Here is a 15,451-nt window from a genome sequence, read left to right as displayed (position 1 = left end):
TTAAAGTGCTCATCAGGTTTAAAGTTTGCTCTGAGCTCTGATTCATATTGGCTGTTTTCTTCATTTTTGGAAATAATACTGTACTGTACTGTTTGCCATTTAGAAACAGAGCAGGTAAATATCACTCAAAGCCTTAACGCTTCCAGATAAATTCACACAAGAGTTCAGCACACAGAGCCGAGTAAACATAAAGGCACCCTCAAAGTGTTAGATATGATATCAAATGTTCCCGAAGAACTGAAGGTGTCAATCTTCTGCTGCTTGAAAAATGAACCGAGGAGAGGATGACGCCTCTCCGTCTCCCTAAATGCATTTCGCAGCTCCCCGCAGTGTAGAGCCTCGGCTCCACACTCCCTCCGTCTCCTCCAGAAAAACACTTTTTTAATGTCCGCCGGGCTTCTTTGAGAAGGGTTAGGGATGAACGTGAATTATGAGAGACGTGGGCTATTGTTCCCAGTCAAGGGGCTGTGATTTAGAGGTGAAGTACGAAACTGAGGGAAATGAACCATTTGAAAGTGAAATCTCAGGGGCCACAAGCAGCTAAGACATCGCAGCGTGATTGGTTGTACACTTGTTCACTTTTTCTGGTTTAAGCCAGAAACCAGAGTAATAGGCACATTAGCGGCACCTTCTGCTCAGAACTTTTTCCCTTTCCTCTGACCGTGGAAGATATTAAAATATGAAGAGCCGTAGATGTGGTGACTTCTGCGTTTGGATAGATTTGAAAGTTGTCGTTTGATGCTGGTTGTACAACGACAACTTACCGTAACCGTAACCGAATTAAACGCTGCATTTCAATGCTTTGAAAGTGTAAAATCAAAGAAAACATGTGCGGCGTTACGCCGTCGCCCGCCACCATTAGAATTCCAGGAGACGTGACGACACGCATGCGCAAGCGGCGGACCAATGAACGAGCTCATTCTCCTCTGGTTGCAGACGTACCTCCACTGCGTATGGTCTCCACACCATATTTCTCATTACATCCTGTGTAAAGTCTGAATAATGCATAATTTTAAATGCATTCACTGACCTTCACAGAGGACCTTTTCAAGAGAGCGTGTGAGGATGAAGAGCCGGAAAGGGCTCTGTTTAGGATCCGAGGATGAGCTCATTTCTCACATCAGATCAGATAATGGATCAGACAAAAAAAGCTGTAAAAACACATTTCACAATTTTGCACCGCTGCGTTTTGCAGTAAGACGTAACCGTATGAAAAGTGTTTGCACGTCTGGCTTCCTGGAGGCTAGATAGTGTTTTCCATTGAAAGATTCCAAAATAATAAGAAAGGAATAAAGATATCAGCTTTGCCTGCGTTGCTCAATGCAAAGGTTCCAGCCTGAATCGTCAGGTTAATTAATGTGATATAGAGGACAGTGCATTCTCGCCCCGCAGCCCGAACAACGCTGGATTTACTCCGATAAGATGCCTGGAGTTTGATGTGTTGCTTTAAATGATTGCTTATCAATCCCAGATGATCTCCGGCCTGATCCGTATTTTAGATGCCTCCTCATCAAGGTGAGGAGTGACTTCAACAATGGAAAACCAATTTGGACGGATCTGTCAGCTCTGTGCGGTTCATTAGAAGCGCTGAGCAGGCAACCATCACAGCTGTACGTTTTTGCTGAGTTGCCGTAACGGATCAGACCGTCCTCCGAGTCCCACGGAAGGGTCGTCCGCAGCGCGAACCTGCTGTTCACAATTATGTTTTACGCCGTGCGAGCTGAGATCAGGGTGTGCGTGGAGCCGTTTAACCTTGAGAGAAGACAAAGAGAAGTTGGCAGATGTTGGATTAAGACAAATGTTTCCAATCAGTGCGCCTCAGAAACCAACTTTAATCTCGCCACGAGATTGTTCTAAAACAGACGCAACGAACCCTAGAAACGGCACGAATGCGTCCGGACTCCGTCACACCAGCATTAAAAACAGCGAACATTTAATGTAAAGTCAATTCATTTGAATTCATTTCACAAGGGGAAGAGTCGATCTGTGTTGAGTTGAGCTAACTGAATGGACCATTAGGAAACGGTCTGGACGGCACCGATGACCTTTGATAGAACGAAGAAGAAGCTGTTGTCGCCTAGTAGCTGTACCGCACCATCCACTCTTATTTTTGTATCATAGAGCATAAACATCTCCACAAACAAGGATTAATTTTATTGAGACTGGAGTCAGTGGTATATACAAACTCTATTAAGCCATCTGATCCGTACCATGTGCGGCCAAGTCCCATCACCCTCTGCACCCTCCGAGTATTGTTTTCACCGATGGCTATGTATGTGTCCATGATTGCATGTGTGTATTTGTGAGCACAAAATAACTCAACAATGCGGGATGGATATTCAAACTTTTTTCAAACCAAACTTGGTGGAAAATATTACTTGGAAGCGTATCCCCAGATGATTCACTTTTGAAGCTGATTGGTCACAGGTCAACAATAATATGGTCTATTTCCTCATATGATATGACCGAGGAGTCAATCTTTAGATCATATTAATCAGAAAATAATCCCTCATCATATGATGTGATTTAGACAATGACATCATGTATCGTTGAAAAATACATTTTTGGAGGTATCCCTAGGTACTAATGAACTAAAGCTGATAGAAATAATAAAAATCATATTTTGGTCTCTTTAAAGTCAGAAAATGGCGTCATATAGTGTAGAAATGCATTAGTATTTGCAACCAATAAGATTAGAGGCACTATACACATGAGACACAGAGACACTGTACACACAGTACGACATACCTCAATCTAGAAGTGTCAGTGGGTTATTATGTGACCTGATATAATTGAGTTACATTTATTTGACAAAGAAATTAAGGTAAAGAATAGAAATTATTATGTAATCACAACTGAAATATATATATATATATATATATATATATATATATATATATATATATATATATATATACATCCGTTGCAGTTTACAGACTGACTGGCTTAAGCATCAGCAGTAACCACAGTGTCAGCCCAGCTCAGAGCTCCCATGTATGCACCGCTCGGCAGCAATACACATTGCATTGTCCCCAGCTACGTTGGGAGCTAGTTTATCCTGTTTTTAATTTTTTTTTCCAGGGATACCCTTGCACTCGGCTGCCCTATATTTCTCCGGTATATGCCTTAGGGAAGATGCGGAGATGAGTAGCGAGTGCTCCCTGACCTCCAGATTTAGCCCAGGCATTATACGGTGCTGAGGCAGGCCAGGATCAAGTCGATCCAGGCCAGGCTAGCTCTTGACTGCAGCTCTAGGAAGGAGATGCCGCATCCCCAGATGGAGTCTCTGCAAGCTCGAGCAGGTCGTGAGAAAACAGTGACCAAAGGAAGCGGCGGGCGAGTGCAGCGGGACATCACACAGCCCGTCGCGACCCAGATGAAGATGCGCAGCACAGCGCTGATAGCAAAGAGAATTTGCTGCTTGCAAATCAAAAAGATTATTGTATTATGTCTCACATCAATGGGAATGCGATAGACATCCCCCACCCCCCCTTTCGCCATCAGTTACATATTCAGAGAAGTGCAGTGCAGCAGCATAGTAGTATACAGAACTCCTCTTATTTCACACTGTTGGGTTGAGATTGCACACAAAAAGTGAAGCCCACCAAACATGAATATACACACACAGACACACATGTAGTTATATATATATCGTCACAATTATTCTGCACATACTGTAGCCATTACTTATCCAATAATACCTGAATAGCAATCACAGAGCTTCTGTCCGACAGCCAAGTCTGTATATTACACTGTGGTTGTCAATCTGCCAACATACACCCACCCACCGCTTCATTAATTACATCTCCCCGCAATTAGCTTCTTGTTTATCCAGTTTTAATTAACCATGAAATTATGGATCCCTCACATTTGAAGGTGGCGTCTTAGCTCCCGGTGTATGTTCGGTCTCTTCCTGAATATATGTTTGCCGATTATGATTATGAAATCCTGCAAACAAGGTGGAATATAGGGGCTTAGCTGCTGCTGCCCTGGTAGCTGAAAGAAGGGTGTGTGTGTGTGTGTGTGTGTGTGGCGAGTTAGTGAAGGACAAGGCCAAGGGCAAAAGGAGGGGCTATGCATGTGTGTGTGTGTGTGTGTGTGTGTCAGAATGACTCAGTGCTCAGCAGTGCTCCTCTGTTATCACACTCGGAGGAAGAGCTGTGTCTATATTCCTGATCCACACATACACACTGGTGATCTACCCTAGATTACAGCTCACTACAAATAGCATTTCAGTAAAGGGTCCAATTTGGAATTACAGAGTGAGCCCCCAACCCACTGATGGAACAAATCAGAGCTTGTACCGTCTTCGTTTACAATGGGATTTATTCCGCAAATGTGTCCATATTGTTTGGATGTGGCTTACTGTAATATGCACTCACACACATTTTTCAAAGCTTTTGATGATATCGACAAAAGTGGACAGACCTGATTGGCCAGATATTGTCCGAGTTGGTCCTACTTTGAGATCTACTGTCAGAGTGAAATCATTATAACCTTTTTTCTTGAAGTCACATCTCTTTCGGGCCACATTCCGTGAGAGGAGAGATGTTTTCGGAACAAAACTGATCTTGATTTTTGACAATGACCTTGTGATGTAGAGGTGAACTCCTGCTGCCCCTGCAGAAACCAACATCCTCCCAATGTTCAACTTTTGTGTGCAACAGTTCTGATTGTGTCATAAACACTTTCAATTGCACTGACGGTGCCTCGTAAGGAACATGTGTGCCATGAGGGTCCTCAGTGGAAACACAACACAAGCAGGTTCCCCAGGCCGGATGAGGGGGACTATATGTCACATTTAGAAAACCCCTGTCAATAATGGCCCTGGTCGCCATTAAGTGAACTGCAGTCAGCTGTTGCACGTGAGCTTGCACTGCGACGGTAGGCACAAGCGAGAATCCTGGTTATATTACTTCAAAATGTTGAACAGGCATGTTAATATTGATCATACGACAGTCCATCAACTTCTTTAGATGCAGCGCACTGTATGACATAGAAAGAGTTCTTTAAAGTTGAATTGTTAACACTTGCATGGGTGAGCAATTGCTAATGGGTTGTATTACAGACATGAGTTGGAATAATGTTTTAGCCTTACGTCTGGATGAAAAGTTGGTACAGGTACAAACTAGTGTCGAACAATCAAAGGGGAAATGGTTGTGTTTTGCCACTACAAGCCTACAGAGCAGCTTCAGGGATCCACGCGTTTGATGTTTGAGTACCAAAGTAGCGGGTGTACAGTAGGTTTACCAGAGATTTTTTTTCTCTGAAAACAGATGAGTGCTGGAAACAAGGTTAATGGCAGTCAACTGTAAAAGCAACACAATAAGCTTAAAAAAACCCTGAAGGGGCTAAAAAGCTTTGTAGAGCTGTTGAGTTGAGTGATAATGTAATGGGATGTAAACAAAATATACATTAGACATAATTATTTTTGATCCATTGTTAACGTGAAAAATATTGATCAGTGCAGCATCAATTTACAGGAGACTTATCCAACCCAATGGTGCAAAGACAACCAATGGAGAATCTGAGAAGCCTGACAATGTCTGTAAACCTTATCTCAGCTCCGAATCTTCTATGATCTGCTTTGATAAACCTACACTCACAACTAAAAATATGGAAAATACACTGATGACGTCAGTAAAGTGGGAAATAAAGTCCGGTGGAGTTGTTCCTCTGATGTTCATGAGCTCTTCTCTGGTGAAAGAGCTCCGGTTGCCATCTTGTTTATCTCTGGTGGGGATGAGTCTGCCCACAGGTTGAAGATTGACCATCTGGTGACCTGGTCAAGTCAGAACTACTCAGAGTGCATATTGCTAAAGACGGAGAAGGTTAAATGGACCATCATTGAGTCCATCCTCACCTCCTCCATCGTCTGGTACGCTGCTGCCACTGCCAAGGACAAGGGCAGACTGCAGCCTATCATCTGCTCTGCAGAGAAGGTGATGGGCTGCAAACTGCCATTCGTCTAGACCTGTACGCCACCTCCTTAGCCGGCCTTATCAACAAGGTCAAAGACCCCCACTGACACTGACCCCACTGACCCCCCCCTCATGGACATTATGCGTTACATTAATGCACACACACCATCCCTGCTCGTTCCACCCCTTGGATATTTGTCCATCGTCTCCTGGACAACCTGTACAGCTGTACATTATGTTTTCAATTTGTCATATTGTACATGTTCTTATATATTTTTACTTTTTTATATATTTAATATTTTATTATACAGTTTGTATAACATATTGCTCTTGAACTTTAAGTTCCTGTCTTTATCTTTACATTCGTGCTTAGGGTACTTGCTTTTAATTTGCTGTAGCCTTTGCCTTTACTTCTTTTTATTTACTACGTTTGCTATTCACCAAATCTCTAAAGCAAATGACTTAAGTGGCAATAAACACAATTCCGATTCTGATTCTAAAAAGTCATGGTGTTGTTGACGGTGTCAGGTGATCACCTATGCATGTCTCGGAAGTTGTGATAGATGCCAAGCTGTGATTGGTTGGGTTTTAATATGTGGTCAGCCATTGTATCTTGTTTCCTCGACTGGATGATTGCACAGTTGTTGTCTCAAAAGGCAAAACATTGAGTAGTCTGATCCCAGCATAGTAACAGGTGGGTTTGGAAGATAACTGGAATCAAAGGTCTCTTCAGACCAGGTCGCTCTTGGCACTGTGTGTCCTGTGCTGAGTGATTGGATCTTTTTCACCATCTCTTTCTGTGGGTGATACGAGGATGTATGACATCAACACAACCAGAATAACACATTAACCGAGTGTATCATCCCCTCTGTAACTGCTCAAACACCCTCTGCCCTGTACTTCTTTGGTGAGCTAGGTGTTTGATTACTGTGATTCAGAACCTCACGCACACAATGACCTTGGTTTTCTCTTGGGAGAAGCTTTTGTGTTGGACAAACACTTCTCTTTCACTATGACAAACTAAAGCACCGTGATATGGAGTTCGGCGCTTTTTACAGGAAGGACGAAGGGTGATTTCACCCACCTGTGTAGGATATGGCTCCAACCCTGTTAGCAGTTGTTGTCATTAAACATTATTTAGCTTAATTACTGTCTCATTAGTGTAAGTGTTAGGTGAATTATGTCCTGGTTACAAACACCGGGGTCCAGGTGAAAAAGTAACATGACCCACTGGAGGTAGTGCTGGGTACCTAATGGTGTGGAAATGGTGGAGTTGTTTGCCTGGTGAAGGTGAATTCAAAATGTCACCCGTGTTAATGGAGTTTCAAACGGATGAGACCGAAACATGAGCGCTGTCTGCACTGTATGTGACTGTACAAATATTTTGCACCACTGAAATATTGTGAATCATGCAACATAATGCTCAGTCGGGGCTCGCTGCTCGGTCAAGCAACATTACTTTGATCCGGTTTATCAAAGCATAAACAATGCTGTTGGCTCTTTTCCCCCCAATTTTCAAGTTGCATTAGATCATGATAATGTTGCAACGTAGTAATTTAATGCATTTCTGCACGGTTCAATTGCTGGAACAGGTTTGGCATGTGGCTTGGCTAACTCAGTGTACAATATACAATGTTTACCAGAGCATTGGCCTTTTCCAGTTGTTTCAGGCTGTGAAGTAGAAAGGCTGGTTGAGCAGTTTTGCCAATGTATATTTGGACTTTGACTAAAGAAATAGATATACTGGATAGTTAAAGGAATATATTTCCTCATTATTTTTTTTGCAAGAATTAAAAGAGAAGCACCCTTATTTCTAGATGCTATAGCAGCCAGTTGATTATCCTAGCTTAGCATAAACACGGGAAACAAGGGGAACAGCTAGCCAGAGGTTAAAAAGCAATTGCCAACCACAACCTCTGAAGCTAAAGATGGTATCCTATGTTTTTTTGTAAAGCTTAAACAATCAAGATTAGTTATGAGCTTTGGAGAACTAGGGGTAGCTTTTACCTCAGTTTCCAGTCTTAATGCTAAGCTAAGCTAATTGATTCCTGGCTGCGGTGTCATTGGTAGCACACAGACATGAGAGTGGTATCAAGCCTTCTCCTCTGTCTGAGTTTACGTAGCCTACATTAGTCAACTATAACTGCGCACGTTTGTGTTTTCAACGATTTCATTTACTTACTTCAGCCGAACAAATAAATCGATCTAGTGAAAAGTAGCAGTGCAGGCAGAGGTTAAGCTCATCTTTCTCAGCTTTGAAAATATATTGAAGATAGCTTTTATTGAGGATGCCGCACAAGTTTAATAGATTGGCTTTGTGATGTTTTTCTGTATATAATAAATAAATTACACACGTATAGACATATTTGTGACAATGTGTTAACACACACAGACGTACAACACTCCATCACTGCAGCAAGATAAGAAATTCCTGTCAGCAAAAACAAGATTTGTAGCTGCTGTTAGGTTTGTCTTTGACTACGTGGTACAGTGTCCGTGGGTCCATGTGTGATAAGAAATTGGCTATGATGAACAAAGCAACAAATTCAAACCTTTAATGAAAAACTGTTAATTTTCAAATGGACTTCTTCCCCTGAGAAAACACCGATGGTGAAAACTTCCACCACCAAAATTACATTCATATTCATTGAAATACTGAGAAATGTGCAATTCCCTCTGCACTAGGTAAATGATTAATCTTCCTCTCCGTTTGTCCCTGTGCTTCTTCCTCGAGATAGAGGAGGAAAATACTCTGTACTGGCCACAGGCTAATGCAGTGAGAACAAGAGTCCTTTTGCTGGCTAACTGAAAGTGACTGAGTGGTGCTGAGAGTAATTGAGAAGCGTTGAAATCACCTATCGGTTTCCTTCGAGCAGTGCAACAAGCACATGGTGTTTAAAAGACTCTAAAATAAAGTCGGTGAGAAGTGGCAGCTGTTGTGGCCCCGGCTCACATCCAGAATTGTTAATGAGAAGCAGTGTAATGGCTTAAATCACAGGTTTGCTTTTGTGATTAGTTTGGCTTCGTTACAAATTATTTTTGGTAGCAATGACGGATACAGGTGTTAACATGGAGTTAGACTACTTTGACTTGGCAAATGAGGGAAATCGAACTTGATTGAATTTGAGGTTAATCGAATCAACATTAATTCCAGCCAAGTGACTCCGCTGTTGTCTATGAAGGATATAATAACCAGTTATTAGTTGGTTTTTTTCTACAATCCTTTTATCAGAAGCTTCTCTACTCAATGCAATTGCATTGGTGAAATGCTTAAACGCAAAATCTATTTCAGTTTGCCACGATATCGCCAGACATTATGGATATCTGTACTGATGTTCCTGGGAAGCTATTTTCCAACACACATGGCAAACCCACTGTGACGTCCCCCATTGGTTTGTGAACCATTTTGGGGCCTTGAGTTTCGCGCAATTTGACCAGCACCACAGTCAGATATTGATTTCTTAGCAATTTAAAAAAAAAATTATTATTCATTTATTTTTGTTCGAATAATATTGAACAGGAAAATCAGAAACTGTCTGCTCAAGTTCAAACACATCGGTGTCAGTAGCCTACAAAAAGCTTTATCAGCTGAACAACTGCGCAAAGTCATAACAGTTGGTGTTAGAAGTATGAATATCGTGAAGGTGAATGGGCACAGCGTCTGAGTTCATCTCAAGCTGAGACAATCCAACTGAAAAGGAACGCATGCATATTCCTCCGCACTCGGGGGCCCGCTGTTCGCCGACTGTATCTTGTCGAGTGCACCAGGCGGGGGAATAAAATATTTGGATGAGGTCACGGAGTTGACCTGCCTCTCCTCTCCCCCCACTCTGAATAATATCACGATCACGATTTTCCCCCTCCACCTTCTCGGTTTGCAGAAGCAAAAACGAACAAAAACAACGGTAGCATCCGTCCCGCGGCGCTCGGTGGGTTTGCTCTGTGTCCTCGGCATTCTCTGAGCATAATGAGTTCCGGTGCAGCCTGCACAGATGGAGGCTCGGGGAGCGGCCCTACATCAGCCGCGTTATCTACACCATCACCCCTCGACTCCATTTGCATCCCGCCAGGCTCCAAAACACTTTAGGCGAGGAACGTTGCACCCTTCCCCTCATCTGAACTGCTTAGCGGTGTGTTCACTGGGCAGCTGTCTTGCCAGAACCGGAGTCTCTTCTTCCTGCTACATATGACATGTTTGCGCAAAATCCTGTTTTAAATCTCCCAGACATCAGTAAATGCTGTGATGCATCGATGTATCATTAACAAGGTGTCACTGTGTTTGTTTCAGGGGAGCGACGAGGGCGACGTGGACAAGAATAAGTGCTGCACGCTGTGTAACATGTCCTTCACCTCAGCAGTGGTGGCACAGTCACACTACCAGGGTAAAATCCACGCCAAGAGACTAAAGCTGCTACTGGGGGAGCAGCCCGCCATCACAACCAAAGGTATAGAGCCCTTGTTCCGAAAGGCATTGTGGACATAAATGATAGAAGAGTTACGTGTTTCCAAATGTGAGACACAGGATGCCACATGTGTTGTCCGGAGGTGCTGTTGTGTACGTGTGAAGTGGAACAGAACGGAACGGTTTTAAATAGCTGTGGTGCACGAGGGTCGGACAATGCGTGTTCCACCTACATCTTCCCCGCTGCTGTTTTCTGAGTCTGAACGAGTGGAACTGCCGCTGCCTGGTGGGATATTGTCCAGTGTACATAATGTATCAGCGTATAGGTGCGGCGTCTCTGTGAAACATCACGAACACAGAGAGGAGCTGGAAGGTTCACACTGCAGGAGCCCAAAGGGCAAATCTACACGGCAGCAAGTTCGAGGCCTCGAGGAACAAATTATGTTTACTCTAGTTGTTGTCGTTGCTGGAAATAAGCATCTTCAGTGTACTTCTGTGTTCTGTTCTGTTAACTCTTTCGAAAGAAAAATGCATATGCTAACGTATATTTCGTCCTCTCTCCTCCCTCCTGGAGCAGAGGCTTGAGTGACATTTGAGTCATGTGATTTCTGTGTGTCATCATTTATTCACTGAATCTGTTTCCATTGCACTTAGGGTATAACGGTGCCTTCCACTAGAGAGAGCAAATTAAGTTAGTTGAGGGACGCGAATAATTAACTCGAGTCGACTCATGATACAGTGATACAAAAGTTTGAATTACTAAAAGGTCGGATTTGATCAAGTATTGTCAACGACCAAGTTGGTAACTTCTAAGGGAATGTGTGCAAATTCAATGCATGAATTACAAATGTGAGGGAATAGTTTTTAAATATGTACTATAGCCACATGTGATGACTAGAAAAAACCTGAGGTTTAACATGGGTGCAGAATACTTTCAGCTGATGACATTTTTTTTTGTATTTGAAGACATTTTTGACTTTGCCCAACCCGAGAACCAGTGTTTCCGGTCACATCAGATATGATCATCTCCGTATATTAGTTTGACAGTGATGACTCCGACCTCCCCGTTGGTCATTTGAGTATATTTCACAGCTTCTGTGGGAATAATGTGTCCCTCTGTTCCACAGTTTATACGTATATGTGACTCGTCAACTAAAGACACTTTGCCTGTTGGATCTGATAGGGATGTTTATGACACGGAACACCAGTGATTTATGGAAGCAATAAAGCAATGCACATACGCATATTCATTTGAATATCCACTTTCAGTGTACTACATCACTCTGATTCCATCTGAACCAATAGACTTTACATAAAGATGGATGACATGTCAGCTCCTGCCTGGTGGCTGTCTGCAATATAGGTCATAACCTATAATCAATAACCCTCCCCCCACAGCCCTATAGCAGATGGGTGTGGGACAAACCAACAAGTCAGAGCACAAACAAAGACAACCGATGATGATTTCTGTCATATTAGATACTTCTATGTGCATTGTTTTTTATTGCTAATATGCTAATCTAAGATGGTGAACATTATAAACATCAGGCTGCTGGCATTGTTAACATGGCAATGTTAGCCTGCAGGTCAAATAGGCCTGGGCGATATAGATATATATCACGATATAAATCAAATCACTATTTAAAGGTTGTGAGATGTGAAGATATAATATTAAAACCAAGGTCAATTTCAGTTTAAATTGTGTTTATTTCCTGCAGAAGGTGAACATGAAATGTACTGTAGAACATTATGCATCTGCTGCTGTATGATGCAGTTGTATACGTGCAACTGCAACGAATTCTTTCGACACAGTTTGCAGTTCATGTGATGCCACTACTTTGCTTCCCGTCGGACTTTTAAATAGCCAAAATATCTCCACACTACAGAATTCCTCGGATGCTTCTTTCAAACAATGTCCGCGTCTTTTGAGGTCCGTGTCCGTCGGGACGTCTTCTTCGGTAACGCTGTCGCTCGAGTGAACATTTCCTCTCGTCATTTTCATACTTTTATGTCACTCTCACTCTTGATGTACCCATGTGCACGACCGCAGTACCCAAACATTAACACCTGAGCTTTTGCCGGCTGCTTCTCCAACTGCGTGCGTCAACCTAACTCTATTCCGGCCACATGGTTGGTTCGGCACGTCGCTATTCTCATTATCATTGGCCTGTTTGTGTTGTCTGTCAAAACACGGATGGATATCGAAGTTCTATCGAAGTTCTATCGACCGCGTCTTATATTTCTATGGAGGAAAAGTTATGTTGTGATAATTATCTTTATCGTTTTATCTCCCAGCCCTGAGCTCAAAGCAACGTGCCCGTCGCTACAGCATCGAAGCTGCCAGCGCGGCTGTAGGCTCGCAGTCTAGCGTCTTGCGTGTCCAGATTTTTGGGGTCCAGCTACGACAAACAGCAGCCAGACGCCAGACAAACTGGTGTGGTTCACTGCTTTTCCACGATTCCCTGTGTGTTGATGCGTGTGTTACTTCACTTTTAATCACCAACTGTTCCTTTACCTTGGGGTGATTGAAGTCCTGGCAGCTGCTCACCTTGAATCTCCTCTCAAATCGGCTGTTGGGAGAACAATGAGCGTGGGTCACGGGGGGTGGATGGTGAATGAGAAACACAGCAAACATTATATTTTCAGATTGTTCTAGAGCGCAGCACCTGAGTCCACAGTGAGCGGTGTGGCTGCGAATAGATCAGCCCTGAGCTTGCTTTGTGTACTGTGGCATGTTGGTGCCGCAGTTGACCGAGTCAATCAAGTGCACTGCACAGCTTTGTGGTTTACGTTGAGCTCCTGCATTTCCCACAGCGTTGCTGTGCTTTTGGTTTGTTTGTTTGAAGATTTCTTTCTGACTTATGAACCTGCTGCATTATCTGACGGCTCCCATTGTGACCCCCCTAGATTCAATGTAGCACTTCAGCCGCTGCAGCCTTTTCTCCCTCGAGTGGGCAGGATTGCATCAGTGTACCTCTTGTCTTTGAGGTAATGTTTGTCGGATCAGGTCTTGAAACCTCTGGCTGAAAAAAACTAAAAGAGCAGAGTAATTCCTTTTACCGCACCAGAATAGCACTTAAGCATAGAAAGTTGGACAAAGGAAGCAAAGTCTACACTGCTTGTTCAGGCCAACAGGGGCAATAAAATAATGTTTTTTTCCCACTTTTGTAGCCAAAAGCAAATAAAAGTTTTTCTTTCTTTTGTACACCTCAAATGAAAGCTATGGTAATAACGCCTTCAAATCAAATAAGCCAGTAACCTTCAGCAGCTCTGTACACTCACCGATATAATTGTCATGACGAAATGTCCATCGAGTGTTGCTGCACCATCCTTCTGCTGCTGTCACTGCCATGCATCCAGCGTTGTTTTTGTCTTTTCCCCTTTATTCTTGCGGTTCTGTATCGATCTTTCTCTGCTCTCTCTTGACTGGTTGAAATAGTAATGGTGCTAAGGTGTGATCGAAAACGGAGCCTGACAGAGGAATGAAGTTTGATTGAGCAGGACAGTGCTGCTGATCAATTCCTGTGTAAACTACTGAAGAGCAGGTTCCTTTTCACATCATCTCAAAACAAGAATAATCACCTGCACTTGATTTTTGTCTATTGTGTATGGAAAAAAGCATTCTTCCAAAAGTAGGAGGGAGAAGCTGCTTTCCTCAAGTTTTTTCCATTGGGAGATTAGATTTGAAGTTTATCATTAGTTTTGAATTCTGTTTGAATTGTGTTGGTGTTGTTGACAGGGATTTAAAGGCTGTCCGTCGATTCTATTGGCTCTGACGGTTTGATGACACAGGTCAATGATTCAGATTGACCAATGGGTTGCTGAGATATCGGCCTGCGTATTTCACGTTGTGTCACTGGCAGCTCTGATGTCATTATGCTGCACTACGGAGTGGACCGTTTGTAGAGAGACATGGACACCGGCCTTTGCTAAACAAGTTGCATTTAGATGGAACATAATACTGAAAGAGACACAAATAAGATTGATTGAGTTCTGCAGTGAGAAACTTCAAATGGAACAGCTGTGATTTGGAGAGTCCGTCTGACCGTGTCCCAACTAAAAGTCTGTAACTTTGCTCTGCTTCACTTGATCAGCGTGACATTTGGCACAGATGTTGTTCGATGGATTCCTAGAGGTTTCGGCTTCATCTGCATTATCACAGGGGATGTTCACTCTAAAAGGTTTATTGAAATCTTTCATGTTTTGCTCCATGTTCGTGTTGCCTCTATAGAGATATCAAGACTATTCATATAGACGTTACAGTTGCAGAGATATACTCGTCTTCAGAAGAGATGAAAATGCTCAACGTTTGAACCTCCTTCCCACCAGACAAACCGATTTGAATAGAAAAGAATAGTTTCACCTTTTTGTCTGCACCTGCTCATAGTCAGCTATTTGTTCTGGGAGTCGGCAACTTTAACTTTGACCAATTTTCATCACACACAAAAAACCTGAAAAAGATTCCTGTGGAAATGCCTGGATGTGCTTTTAAAACATAACAGAACACTCAACCTTCATAGATATGAATTACACATATCAGACCCATATATTATCCTCAATTTAATGCACACAGACACAGCACATATTCTGTCAGAATGTTCGTGAAGAGAAAAGCCTCAGTTTGTCAATACAAGGTCCACTCTGTTGCCCAAATGACCCATATCCCTTTAAAAAAAGCTTCGGTCTGCAGCTTATGGTATCCTCTGAAACAGTAATTTGAACTACTCGTATTGTACAGACACGGAAATGTGTCATAAATAGAAAATGTCAGGAGGATAAATCCAGGGCACAAGGAGGCGCCGGATATTGATTTCTACATAAGTAATGTTAGCGGACCGGGCGAGTTCCTCTGTTGATGCGACTGTCTCTCGGGAACCACTGTTGGTCCAGGCTGCTGTCAGCCGCCGGTCTACATTTGCAAAAAAACAGCTTGCCGAGCAATTCCCCCCCCCCCCTTCACTCCAAACACCAAAAGTCCATGCAGGTGGTGTTAAAAAAAAGCCTTAATAAACACTAACGAGAATATACAGCATCTCAAGGGAGATAGGGGCTTTTCTTTTCACGTCGAACAGATGGTGTGCAGCATCCGTTTGGGTCCATAGCCCAAATTCAAAACATCATATAAACA

General features: G+C 42.9%; 1 protein-coding gene across 2 annotated transcripts in view; it reads left to right on the top strand.

The window, feature by feature from the left end:
* zmat4a (zinc finger, matrin-type 4a) overlaps window positions 1–15,451 on the top strand; it is a 109,193-nt gene that overhangs the window by 50,012 nt on the left and 43,730 nt on the right. For both annotated transcript variants that reach the window (XM_035640976.2, XM_047331340.1), the window contains exon 4: window positions 10,210–10,366. In XM_035640976.2, coding sequence (XP_035496869.2) covers window positions 10,210–10,366 — 157 coding nt within the window. The remainder of the gene's footprint in view (window positions 1–10,209; window positions 10,367–15,451) is intronic.

Source organism: Scophthalmus maximus, chromosome 3 (genome assembly GCF_022379125.1).
Source record: "Scophthalmus maximus strain ysfricsl-2021 chromosome 3, ASM2237912v1, whole genome shotgun sequence".
In the NCBI taxonomy this organism is placed as follows: domain Eukaryota; kingdom Metazoa; phylum Chordata; class Actinopteri; order Pleuronectiformes; family Scophthalmidae; genus Scophthalmus; species Scophthalmus maximus.
The sequence above is the reverse complement of the archived record's forward strand: the minus strand, read 5'-3'. Positions and strand labels throughout refer to the sequence as shown.